Source organism: Nicotiana attenuata, unplaced genomic scaffold (assembly GCF_001879085.1).
Source record: "Nicotiana attenuata strain UT unplaced genomic scaffold, NIATTr2, whole genome shotgun sequence".
NCBI classification, from domain to species: Eukaryota; Viridiplantae; Streptophyta; class Magnoliopsida; order Solanales; family Solanaceae; genus Nicotiana; species Nicotiana attenuata.
Window position 1 is genome coordinate 428,064 of NW_017670633.1, and position 14,245 is coordinate 442,308.

General features: G+C 39.1%; 1 protein-coding gene across 1 annotated transcript; it reads left to right on the forward strand.

Annotated features, from left to right (window-relative positions):
- Window positions 1-2,168: 2,168 nt before the first annotated feature.
- Window positions 2,169-3,899, forward strand: LOC109241721. The gene is made up of 4 exons (XM_019408486.1): window positions 2,169-2,232; window positions 2,325-2,572; window positions 3,234-3,335; window positions 3,423-3,899. Exons 1-4 carry the CDS (start codon window positions 2,169-2,171, stop codon window positions 3,897-3,899), a joined length of 891 nt encoding a protein of 296 aa, XP_019264031.1.
- The last annotated feature ends 10,346 nt before the right edge of the window (window positions 3,900-14,245 follow it).

A 14,245-nucleotide genomic window follows, 5' to 3' on the forward strand; every position in this document is an offset into this window, starting at 1 on the left:
GAGACAAAGCAAAATCGTCCGGATAGAAATTTTGATTCTTCTAATATCGAACCAAATGGCTTATCTGTATTTAATTGTCGTGGTAAGCCTTTAGTAGGGGGTACTTGGATAAACTTGAGCACTCATGAAATCAAACAAGCTCATTTTTATATCCTCCCAAATTGTGAAGAAGTCAGACCTTGGATTGAGTAAGATACCTTTCAGTTAGTTTACATCCTTTTATTTTTATGGAAATCTCAACAACTATGTTTTAATAATATTTGTTTTGATTTTATTAAATGCTCACATTCCATAGGCAACACTTAGAAATATTAAGGAACGAGAATACTAGAAATGTTTTCAAGAGGCACAAGGAGGAATTTCCTTTGTGGGTTGAGAAAAAGGTAAATTATATCATTTGATGCTTGTTTATCTTTATTTAGGATTATTTGTAAATTATATTTTTTAAATAGTATTAATGTTTGTGACTTTGTAATTGAAATATTATAGGTGGTACAGTTAAAAGAAAATGCTGATGCCGAATTACCAGTGGATTACTAGCTTTGGCAAGACGTCCAGATCCTCGTGCTTATTGCCATAATGGATATATCATGAATGGGTTTAGGTTTCGAACAATGAAATCTGAGCTAGGTTTGAAAACTCAAAATAGTGGTGTAGTTGTGAAAAGTGATGAACATACAGGAAATGTTGATTATTATGGAAAGATAAGAAATATTTTAGAGATCCAATATTTGGATAATAATTCAGTCATATTATTCCAATGTGACTGGTTTGAAGTTCCTACTCAAGGTCGTAGTCAAAGTAGAGGTTATAAAAGGGATGAATATGGATTCATATGTGTAGATGTGACACGACTCCATTATACAAATGATCCATTCATTTTAGGCTCACAAGCACAATCTGTGTATTATGTTAAACACGATCAAAATGAGAATTGGCATGCTGTGGTAAGAGTAAGACCACGGAATTTGTTTGATTTATCCGAACAAGAAGATGAAACGGAGCCGTATCAACTGATTGACTTGGTTGAAAGAGGAGAAGTAGATCTTCAAATAGAGTCCGACAATGATGTTATTAAAATATAAAGAGAAGACATTGATGGACTGAGTGTAGATGCACCTTCTCTAAGTAACGAGGAAGAAGTAGACTTAGAAGCTTTTGATGAATCTGATCATGAAAATGGAGATGACTTCAGTGCAGATGAAGAATATCTTTCTGATGAGTTTGATGAAATTGAGGATGATGACTGGTTGTAATTTGTTTAGTGATATTAGTTTTGTTTGAATGATTGGATGTTGATTACTACCTCAAAGGTCGTAACTTTATATGATGGTTTATGCATTTGCATCTTTGTCTTTGAATCTTTTTGTGTACCTTTAGGTAGCGAAAGTGGTCTGGTGCAATTACTCCATTAAGGAGTTTGATTATCAGCTAGGAAATGAGCTGAATGTAGTTTTATGTTTCAACCAGCTAAGCTAGTTGTAAGTAATGCCTTGGCAAATTTAATTAGTTTCTTTACCATCGGATGATTTATTACAGGAGAACTTTATTGTGTTGTAGTCTGTGAGCAGGGTTTGACTATTTCACTTTGATCATTTATTTTGGTTTTCGGTCTTATGTTCCCCTTTTTATCCGTGTTCTCGTGTCATATTCTGAGCTGGGATACATATGTAAGCTTGTGCTTCTGACCAGTAGATGATACACTATTAACTGCATTTGGATGCTGTTCACATATGCAAATGCATCTTTGGTACAAGAAAATTCAAAAAATACATAGCCACGAATAATATGGAATATTGTGAAAGAAAAGTAAGGGAATGTTAGTGCCAGCCTCCACCTTGTGCTATTCTTTTTGGCTGCAAAAGATAATGTTTATATAATAAAGATAAACATTACATATTTTAGCATCATTCATATGGTTATGCTTCTTGCATAAGTGGTTTCTGATTTGTCTGCTTCTAGTACCTTTAAGGCAAATAAACGAGGAACTGCAAAATGAACTATGCTGGTACTATTAGTGAGTTGCATATTGATTCCACATTTAGCTAGTTTATCTGCTACCTTGTAATGTTCGCTAAAGTTGTGCTACCTTGTATTTTGCTTCTGTCACTTGTACATTCGACTAGTCCAATAATATAATTTTTTCTAATGTGTTGCAGCATATAATGATGACGGATGTGCATGTTTCTAATGATGATGAAACTGTTGATGTAATCTCAAATCCACTGCCAGGTAAGTTAATTTATTTGTTAAAATTCTGCCCTATAAAATCTCTAGCTTGTATATGTTATGTTTACTATACATCTAAATATTTTCATATATAGCTGAAGGTAAAAAGAGAAAAGGAAGAGGGAAGACAACAGGACTTTCAATCCAAAAGAAACGCAAAGATAGTGACAATGGAAAGTTGAAGGTGATTATTCCACCAGATCGAACTGTAGCAGTAGGTCCTGGAGCTAATGATTTCATTAATGAGCTCTCTGTTAAAGTTGTGCATAACGCTAGGCATGCTGTCAAGAATTGGAAGGAAGTTCCTGATATAGCAAAAGATAGGATTGTTGCTCATATGCTGGTAATTCACTCTATTCCCTTAGAATATTCTTGTTGGTTTAGTAAACATAAGCAAACTCTCAATGTAAGTATACAAATATAGAGAAGTTGACTCTGAAACAGTCCTCGGTTCATTGGCAGACAATCACACTCTATTTTAAGTAAGCTCACTTAAGTTTATTATGAATTCAGGACACCTTCCAACTTCCAGACACACAACACAATCGAGATACTATCCTTAAAACAGCTAATAATTTATATAAATATCGTCGTAGTAGGCTCCATGATCATTTCAAAAAATATGCTACAAAGGAGGAACGCTTGTAGAACATGCCAACCGATGTTAGTGAAACTGAATGGAAATTCTTGGTTGAATATTTCGATTCTGATACTTTTAAGGTAATTAATTAGGAATACGCCAAAATTAAATTGATTTAACTTTGTAAATTATTTATTTTCTTATTCTACTTCTTATAATTCATCAGAAAATATATTTACAAATTTAAATTCAATACAGAGAATGAGTGATCGAAACAAAACCAATAAGGCAAAACAAGAAATCAATCATATTTGCGGCAGAAAATCCTTCCAGGCAATATCTTTTGAACAGGTAACATATATCTTTATTTTGATGAATTTTGGTTATTTTTAATTTTATAGCATAATTTGATTTATTTTGGTAGAGAAATACAAGCACTGGAAAAGAGCCAAACTTGCAGAAACTTTGGGAATTGACTCACATGAAGAATGGACATTGGGTTAATGATGCATCTGCTGAGTTACATGTACGTGCGAGACTATTATCCTTATTCCTAGAATGTGAGTCCGTAGAAATAAATATTAAAAGTTAAAGCCTATATAATTTTTTGTAGGATAAGGTGAAAGAATATATTGCTGAACAAATTCAAGAAATTGAAGAAGATACTGATTTGGACCCAGTTGTTAATGCTGCATTTGTGAAAGTTGTTGGAGAAACGTCAAGTTATTGTCGTGGTCAAGGTTTGGGAGTTAATTCAACAAGTAAGAGATCCATGAATGAAATTCAAGAGAAACTACAAGCACAACAAAAAGAGGCAAAAGAAGAGCGTCGTAAACGAGAGAGTGTAGAATGCCAGCTAAAGGAAGTAAAGATTAAGCTTGAGGAAGAGCGAAAAAATCGAGAATCCATAATGCGTGACCAAAAACTATTGAAAGAGAGCATGGTGGCACTAGCATCACATATACTAAGTAATGAGGTATTTCAATTACTTGCTTTTGGTCCTAAAATATTTCGTTCAAACTACATAACAATAAAAGTGGTAGCATCACTTTCCTCTTTTGTGGTATTCTTTTCATTCTCTACGGCTTGAATTGGTGGTGGTGGTGGTACTGCTGATGTTTCTGCATCTTGCAATATTATTAAGTGTACAAAAATATTCCTTGTAGCATCTCTTAATTCATTAACTGAATCTGTTATTCTCTTCTGCAAAAAAATAAATAAGACCAGCATTTTATTTCTTATAGGTAAACAATACCAAGTGTACAAAAAGCTATATTTCCACACTCTACAGCTGAAATCTTGAATGTTGTTTGGTTCAAAAAAAAAGTTAACTGGTATACATGACTATACAAAATTAGCCGGCGTAGAAACCGAGTTAGCATACGATAAAAGACCTGAAGTTAATATGTGTTGCAGCATGCTGAATGTCCACAATCTCAATGATGTTTGCTGAAGTTATAGATGGTTTTGGTGTTATTTTGTTGGTTTTCTTTCATGTGGTTGTGATAGTGGTTACTGTGAAGTGTTAACAATGTGATATTTATGGGCATCATGGCCTATTTACGTAATATTTACTTGTTTATCTCTTGAAAATTTCGGGAATTCAGTCTAGCTTAATAATTGCTGGAAGCAGTTGTTATGCAATGCTGATACAATCGATATGTCAGTTGATGTTTTTGTCCTTGGGACTATAGGGTCATTGCTTCTCTCAAATGTGGTATAAAATTGTAAAATAGATCTCGTCTGGGCTGATATTTTTATTGTCTTGTGTCGTGATACTGTTACAACGGATGATTCTATGCCCTATGATTGAACAATGAATGATTCTACACCCTCTGCTTAAACAGAATTAAACAAAGAGACAGAGAAAAGAAAACTCTTTGATTATGGAACCAAAGATATTAAAGTGAAAGGAAATTACCGTACAAGCATTTGCAAGTGCTTGTTGCCTCTGTTTTCTCTGGGTAACTGGGGGTGAAAGGATACAGGTATATCTGCAGTGATTCAGAATAGCACTGCTAAAAACTAGTGCACCACCATCATCCATAAAGCCAATAGTAAAAATATGCAAGTCCACGTTATGATTATAGAATTAAAAAAATTGACCCAGTGCATCCTATCTAAATGATTGAGCAGTATAATAAACCATGACAAGATAAGGAAAACGGATGAAAGTTAAATTTTTAAATAGCTGCTGAATGCAGTAGGCAGTAGGCTGGGGATCCCTGATATGAAGGGATATTAAAGATAGTCGAATCCATAAATTACTCTTGTCGCACTATCTTTGTTTCTTCCTCGTTCCTATATCATTCCTTTCCATTGATTTGTACAACAAATTAAGTTATGTAGTTTTATTATGTTTAACAGAATGGAGTTCCTGCTGCAATTCTCAATATTTTTTCTAATTTAAGTAGTTCGGATGGTGCAAGTTGTTTAAGACATATGGATGACATCACGGTAAGAAAATTCTGTCTAACTCTTGTAAAGGTAAATTCCTTGGTTGATATTGTTCGCTGTCATATTTGTATTCTTCTCAATTCAAAAAGAAAAGTTGCTTGATCTTGGACCTTTGAAAGGTGATATGCTTGTTCTTAGTGTCCCCTGATTTGGGCTTAGTGTCCAACTTGTCATCTGAGTTGTACTTGTACCAAGATGCCCAATAGAGATAATTTATAAAGTTTAGGCAGCTTAAAATGGCCAAGAACCAATAGAAAAGTTGCAAATTATTATGATCCAAATCTAAACCAGCCAACCATCCTTTCTTGCTTTGTGAAAATCTTTTGGTCGCTGAATTGATAATATCCACAAAAATACTGCTCAAGTAGTACCCAAAAGAGAGTGAATTCCATGTAAAAGAAATAGACAGTGACCTCATTCCTGTTGGTGCTTCCTTGTAGAAAAACTCAAGAATTCCCACTAAGGTAAACATATCAGCAATTCCAAAAATACCATATTGAAAAGATAGCCAAAAAACATGGATAGGCTCCAATGGATTTTTCAAGGATTGGTATTTTCTGTTGCAATTTTTTTGGTTCTCAGTCATATCATATCAAAATGAAAAGTTATTTGATCGTGGGCTTTTAACAGATTCTATACTAAAGTTATATACAAAGAATATCTTATACTTTGGAGAAAAAAAGTAAAAGAAAATAAAGAAGCCATATCTAATGTGATTTTGTAGCGATATGCAAAATCTATAGTACATAGTTAGCGCTCTTCTTCTATATTCTGGTCTCACGATGAAGCCTCTCAGTTTTCTGATTCTAGCAAAGTAGTGTACATTAAGAAGGTCTAATACCACCACTGTTAACTAGTCTACTAGCTTATGGGTAGTCAAAACATGCGGACAAGCTTAACTAATGACGAAGTATATTACTAGAAACCGAACATATGTCTGAAGATAGCATTCCCGCTCCCACCCATGGCCATGAAGTCAAGGAGCATCTATGGATACTAATAGTTTCTCTACTGGTGAGCACAAATGTGTAATATTTGTCAAGAAAAGTTGCTATAAAGGATAGCATCCTCAGTCAAAATTTGATTATTTAACAGTAAATACCAGATTACAATGTGGACTTGAAGAACATTTTCCTCTCTTCTATATCGGTTATAGGCTTGTAAAAATGGATCAACTACTACTACTATGTGGTTAACCTAACAAGATTCTCTTAAATAACCATCTGCCAGACAATGGATTCACTCATTCTTGCTCATTTCTCTGTCTTATTCTCTCTTTTGATCCATACTTGTGTACTTTATAGTTTTTATTTATAAAAGATATAACTATAATTTATATTCTTTTGTAGGATGAGCATGAGTAAACCAATATAGATGGCAATATGGTTCATGAATGTACAAGCTACCGGAAGAAAATTTACTTTTGGAGTTGTTATTTGATTAGAAATTATGACTCTAGAGATGTTCTTGTTCTTTTTTTAAGTAAAAACATATGTTTTAGTGGTAGGTTTTGAAAGTATGTAAATACATTGAACTTCAGTTGTAGTGACTTTTGCAAATATATATCAAATATTAATTTTATATATACATTTGTGATGTTTAAAAAGATTTAAAATGTGAATTATTTATGTAGCCACTACATATTTGTTGTTGTTAGTTGTACAACAAAAAATATAATATTGTTGGCAAAAAGTAATTTTATGGCCACAACAATACTTGTTGCTAAAAGTCTTATAACAGATTATTAACTACCCTCCCGCCAATTTTTTGCCACAAGTAATATTGTTGCGAAAAAAAATAATTTATCGCAACAATAATTATTGTTGCTAAATATTTTCATAAGCCACAATTGTGTGACCAAAAAATAATTTATTGCAACAACTTTCTTTGTTGCGTTACGGCAACTTTGTGCAACAACATCTTTTGTTGTTGCAAAAACTTTTCCCATCAGCATTTATTGCATCGACATGCAACAATTTTTCTGTTGTTGCCAAAAGTACTTTTTGCAACAATATTCAATATATGGCAACAAAAAAATTTGTGGCAAATTCCATACTTTCTTGTAGTGTAGGTAGGTAAAAAGCCTTCCACAGAAAGTTGATTGCTGCACTGTTCCTGTACAGTAGTGTGTGCAGGCAACAACTTTCAAACTGGAGAGTTGACTTCATACAGTCTCCTCGGGAACTGGTAGGGACCTGTTCCCTTAGCTGTTCCTTCCAATATGAAGAGTTGAGTTATATCCCACGCTGGATCCCAACCTGGAACTTTGAGATATTTAGGTCTTGTAAATGTATAACAGGTTCCTTATCAGGTTCTGGATGGTAAGTTTGTTAGATCATCAAAACATAAAGAAAAGTACTTATGCCCAAAGTACTTGTAACCTATCAGATTATTTCTTTACTGATTCTCGTTACACACGTTGTCTTTGCAGTTTTTGTCAAGATTTTATGCTTCCCAGGCTGATACATGTCTAGCACACAAAACGCACATGTTCCTGACAACGAAGGTCTTGGAGAAAACAGCAGTATAGTGGTCGGTGTACCACCAATAAACCCTGAGGAAGTACCAAATATGGAGCCAGTTGATATCAGTTCACATAATGCTCTAAACGCGGATTCAGGCACAGACCCCGTAGGGAATGCACGCAGGGAAGCCCGACCAGGGGACCAAGGAACACCGGGAGTAGGAGATGGGGGAGTCAGCCTCCAAGTGATATTTGAGATGCTGCAGGCTCAGCAAATCGCCATCGCTCAACTTCAAAGTCAAAATAAAACTCCGAGCGTAGCTGAACATGAAAACAATCGACGTGCTAAGCCAACGCCAGAAAGGTCAAATGGAAACGGCTCAGGGACTGACCCCACGATTATGAAGATGCTCGAAGAACTCACTAAGAGGATCGAGTCCAGAGAAAAGAAAATTAAAGACAATGATAAGAAGGTGGAGACTTATAAATCCCGTGTAGACCAGATGCCGGGGGCACCTCTAGTTCTGAAAGGGTTGGATGCCAAAAAGTTCATACAAAAACCATTCCCCCAAAGTGCGGCTTCGATGTCTATTCCTAAAAAGTTTCGCATGCCCGACATACCCAAATATAATGGAACAACCGACCCTAATGAGCATATCACTTCATACACTTGCGGAATCAAAGGAAATGATTTGAATGACGATGAGATCGAATCAGTCTTGTTAAAAATGTTTGGAGAAACGTTGTCGTAAGGAGCTATGATTCGGTACCATAACTTAGCTCGTAACTCTATTGATTCGTTTGCTATGTTAGCAGATGCCTTTGTGAAAGCACACGCCGGGGCCATAAAGGTGGCCACGAGAAAATCGGATGTCTTCAAAATAAAATAAAGGAACGACGAGATGTTAAGGGAGTTCGTGTCCAGGTTTCAGAAGGAAAGAATGGAATTACCACCAGTCTCCGATGACTGGGTAGTACAAGCTTTCATGCAGGGATTGAATGAAAGGAGCTCGATCGCATCTCGAAAATTAAAACAGAACTTGATTGAGTATCCAGCTGTGACATGGTCAGATGTGCACAATCATTACCAGTCAAAAATCAGGGTCCAGGATGACCAGTTGGTAGCCCCCTCAGGTTCAGTTCATCCTAACAGATTGGCAGCCAAGCCCCCGTGGGACACAAATCAGGAATCAAGATTCAACAAAGAATGGTATCAGCCATATGTCGATCGAAGGAACAACGACTCGGGTCAGAATGCTCCCCGGAACGACCGAAGAAACGATCGAGGCCAAAGCTCTCGGGGACTCACGAGTAAGAGCGGGTTCAATAAGCATACCGACCTCGTCGAGGCTCCTCGATTATTAGAATACAACTTCAGCGTAGATGCATCGGGGATTGTCTCAGCTATTGGGAGAATCAAAGACAGCAAGTGGCCCAAGCCTATACAGGCTGATCCATCTCAAAGAAACCTGAACTTGATGTGCAAGTATCATGGCACACATGGTCATACAATGGAAGATTGCAGGCAGCTAAGGGAAGAAGTGGCTCGGTTGTTCAACGAGGGCCACCTTCGAGAATTCCTAAGTGATCGGGCTAAGAATCACTTCAAGGAAAGAGATGCAAGGAGAAATGAGCATGAAGAACCACAACATGTAATCCACATGATCATTGGAGGAGTCGATCGATGTCCCTTAACGACCTGTATTCAAACGTACCAAGGTGTCGATCACGAGAGAAAAATGGACTCGGAGCTATGTGCCCGAGGACATCCTATCATTCTGCGACGAAGAAGTAGAAGGCGTATCTCAGCCCCACAACGATGCCCCGGTAATCTCTATCCTTTTAAATAAAATTCAAGTTAAACGTGTTTTAGTGGATCCAGGTAGCTCAGCGAATATAATCAGATCAAGGGTCGTGGAGCAACTCAGCCTACAAGATCAGATTGTACCTGCATCCCGGGTCCTCAATGGCTTCAACATGGCAAGAGAAAAAACAAAAGGAGAGATTACCTTGCCAGTAAACGTTGCTGGGATCGTACAAGACACCAAGTTCCATGTCATTGAAGGTGACATGAGGTACAACACACTCCTCGGGAGATCATGGATACACAACATGAGGGCAATGCCTTCAACTCTTTACCAGATGATGAAATTCCCGACAGAGGAAGGAGTGAAAACAGTCTACGGAGAGCAACATGCTACGAAAGAGATGTTTGCAATTGAGGAAGTGGCGTCAATACCAGAACCCTTAACCTCGGAGAAATCGAGCACCGAAGGTAAGCAGGCGACCAAATAGCAATCACCGCCCCCAGCCTCGATGAAGTCGGAGCAACAAATATGTCAGGGATTCCACCGGAAATCACCACGCATCGGCTAAGCTTCCCAGGTTCAAACCGGTGGAGGAAGAAAGGAGGCCTCAGTCCGAGGTAAAGCATGCTTTCGTAAAAGATGAGGTAACCTAACTTCTTAAAATAGGATCTACTCGGGAGGTAAAGCACCCCGAGTTGTTAGCCAACATAGCAGTAGTTCCTAAAAAAGGAGATAAACCTAGAATATGCGTAGGTAACTTGAACAAAGCATGTCCAAGAGATCTTTTCCCCTTGCCAAACATTGATCGTATGATCGATGCCACGGCTGGCCACGAGACCCCAACTTTTCTCGATGCCTACTCCGGGCACAAGCAGATTCAGATGAACCCGGAGGACCACGAAAAGACATCATTTATTACTAAATTTGGAACTTATTGATACAACGTAGTGCCCTTCGGGCTAAAAAATGCAGGAGCTACATACCAACGCCTAGTTAACAAAATGTTCGAAGAACAAATAGGAAAAACAATGGAAGTCTATATTGATGATATGTTGTTTAAGTCCCTGCACATAGAGGACCACTTAGTTCACTTGCAGGAAACATTCACAATTTTGAGGAAATATAACACGAAGCTTAACCCGGAGAAATATGCCTTCGGAGTTGGGCACGAAGGCCACCCCGTGCTCTCTAGTATATGGGTCCGAGGCCCTTATCCCCGTTGAGGTCGGAGAATCCAGCATCGGGTTTCGACATGAATCAGAGGAGTCAAATCATGAGGCCATGAATGCTAGCCTCGAGTTATTAGATGAAAAGCGAGAAGCAACGCTTGTTCGGATGGTCGCGCAGAAGCAAAGGATCGAAAGATACTATAATAGAAGGACCAACCTTCGACACTTTGGAATCGGGGACTTAGTTTTACGAAAGGTCACCATCAATACTCGAGACCGTAATGAAGGGAAGCTAGGCCCGAATTGGGAAGGACCGTACCGAGCCCTCAGAATTGTCGGCAAAGGATCCTACAAACTTAGCACAATGAAGGGTGAACAACTGCCAAACAATTGGAACATATCATTGCTCAAACGGTACTACTGCTAAGGTATGACTTTATCCTTTGTCCATTTGAGTTTAAAACTAACTTATTACAGATTCTTGATCGAAGCTATCAAAGGTACGCGATCTCGAAGACACCCTTTTTACGGGAAGGCCTTAGGTTTTAAAAGCATGTGTTGCACTCTTTTTCCTCTAGATTGGATTTTGTCCCAAATGGGTTTTACCGGCGAGGTTTTTAATGAGGCAACAATTAGGTGCTACCTAAGGAGAACTCAATAGTATCCAAGGCTTCTTTCAATCAACCTTGAATACTGGGGGGGCATCACCCTCGGAGGTTATATTTTCAAGAAAAATACTTCACGCCTAAAAGGGCCTCGATAGGAAAACTTTATAATGGGCCAAACGATCAGATGAATTGTGTCCATATAGAATAGTCGAGCCCCAACAGCAAAGCATGTACACATGTATCAAATTACTTGAAGAAGCATTCTGTTTATGTCAATAACACTTTGTGTCTCAAAAAAGTCTACTATTATACGAGCTCTACATTTATAATCCTACGGGAAATGGCTCAAGAGCCAAAGCATAAAAGCACCCCCGAATACTCGGGGACTGCCATCGACAGTCAATACATCCGAGTCACCAAAAACTCAGACTCATAAAACCTCAAAGAGGCACCCTCTCGAAACAAAGGCCAAGGCCAATACACTCGGGGGCTAACTTTTCAAACAAGTTCGAAAAGTTATCGGGAAACAAGTCCAAGTGGAATACCCGAAGGCTACAACCATATTAAAGACTACAGTCGCGTAAAAAGGCTACGACCTAAATAATGCGGCTCGGAGACGTCCGACTTCCGCTATAAACCAAAAGCCTTCAAACACTTTGTAAAAACAGGTTAAATCAGGCTACCCTCGGCAAAAGCAAAATATAATGGGCTTCGATAAATTCAGCCCCCGAATTATTTAATGGGCTTCTATAAATTCAACCCTCGAATAACTTAAAGGCTTCGATAACATCAGCCCACGATAAAACCTCAAGAGGTATTCGATTATCAGTACACAAACAAGGATCCGATACGTCGAACCTTCGAAAAACCCAACGGGTACAAAAAACACATGCTAAGGCATAGCTAAATTTTCACTAAGTCTTTTAGCCGAAATGAGGGAAAAATTATATAGCCATTTTAGAGGCCGAATTGGCCCAATTTAAAGAGCCTAAGTGCCAATTTAAAGAGCCAAAGGGTCGAATTAAAGAGCATAAAGGCCGATATATAAGAGCCCAGGGGCCAACTTCGAAAGGCTTAAGGGCCAAAAACTTATAGTTCGAGACTCCGTTCTCACTCTACCCGGACTCAAGAGTCACGATATCCCGAGCCCAAACCAATTCTTGGACCAATCATTCAAGTTATACAAACGAAGTGTTCCATAAATAAAGACAATATGAAATCCAACACAAGTCAAAGATGAGATAAAAAGTTCCCCTTGTATTTCGAAAAGATGATTACAGAAGATATTTACACAAGGGATACTTGCACAAAAACAAAATAAGGAAACCAAAAACTACTTCGGGGTCACATCTTCAGGAGCCGCATCTTCGAGAGCCTCACCCTCGGGGACTTCACCTTCGTCTCCTCCACTCTCGGAGCCACTGGCTGAATCATCCTAATCGGAAAGGAAATTTGCAGCCTCTTCTTCCAAAATCTTCGCCCTTTCAATATCGGCTGAGAGATCGAAGCGCGAGCATGTACCTCCTCGAGGGTTACCCTCCGGGATTGTCTCCTAGCATGGTCAAGTGCACTTGATAACTTAACTTCTTCCACAAAAGAGATCTCCTTTGCCTGAGCATTAGCTGCTTCAGCATCGGCTCGGTCGAAGACATAATTACCTCAGCATCAGATTTGGCCTTGGCCAGCTCAGCAGCGAATCTAGCTTTAAGCTCCTATATTTCGCGGCCTCGAGCTAGGCTCTCCTCCTTCACACTTTGAAATTGGCATTCGACTGAAGCCAGCTGCTCTCTAAGAGTTTCTTTCTCAGAGACAAGATTGTCTATGCCTTGCCTCCACACCAAGGTCTCGACCTCCTTCAGCTTAAGCTCCTCCCGAAGCTGCACCACCAATTCGCCCTTCTAATGAAACTACGAAATTAAAAGTATTAGTCGTCAAAACAAACAAGTAAATAAAAGACCCTCAAAGGCTATATTACTATTTCAACAAACTCGGCCCGTTCTTGGCAAGACTTCGTCAATTCAACCGTAGATTGCTGATCTCCCCCTCTTTCTTAACATAAAGGGTTTTAAGACTGTCCCTCTCTTCCGAGATCTTCTTAAGCTCGGCTTCGCATCGGGCAAGCTCAGTCCGAGATTTGGCGAATGCTTGTCGGTGAAGCGACACGGCCTTCTCACAAGAAAAGGAGGTCAGAATCATAAAGATGGAGATTAAACTCGAAATAATGAAAGACAAAACTTACTTGTTTGAAGAGCTTCTCGGCTTCCTCAAGAATAAACGAGGCGTCAGGATCGGGACCTTCTTCGATCCCTGCGAGACACTCCCGAAAGATAGCATCCCCTTCATGAGTCGCTGCAACATAGGGAGTCCCCATGTCCCGGGCATCTCGGAATTGCCCTTCATAAAACACAGGGCCTTGCGGAGAGTCATCTATGTTGATTACCCCAAGTGATTCACCTGGGGTGTTATCCTGTATTTGAAAAGCCTCGGGGTTAGGTTCTTCGAGCTCGTTCACCAAGCGTCCCCGGGACAAGGTGCACCTTTTCTGCCTGATGGCTCGGGGACTTTTCTCGAGCTCCCCTCTAAAATTTCTTCGGATCGAGATTGAACCGCCTCCGTCGCCATCGGTTCCGTGGCCTTTGGAGCGTCAGAGCTTCCTCTTTCCCGAGCTACCAACAGGCAGTCATCATCCTCTTCCTCTTCCTCCTGATCCCGAAGGCGTTGAGCCATTTCCGGAGATAGGGCCACGGTGTCAGCTTTGGGCTTTCGAGCTTTGCTTTTCTTTGGCCTTGGGGAATTTGCAGGCAACCTCCTTTTTCTTTTCTTTTCCTTGGAAGGCTTTGATGTCTCTTCTTCGCCAGGTAGGGGTGGCCGCATGGCAACGGTGTCTCCAAGGCCTACATATAAAACAAAGTAAGTATTTCTTTGAGAAA

Coding starts and splice junctions, on each gene's coding strand:
- LOC109241721 (XM_019408486.1), top strand. CDS start 2,169: ATGACGGATGTGCATGTTTCTAATGATGATGAAACTGTTGATGTAATC. Junction 2,573..3,233: donor GGATTGTTGCTCATATGCTG/GTAATTCACTCT, acceptor TTATTTTGGTAG/AGAAATACAAGCACTGGAAA. Junction 3,336..3,422: donor ATGCATCTGCTGAGTTACAT/GTACGTGCGAGA, acceptor AATTTTTTGTAG/GATAAGGTGAAAGAATATAT.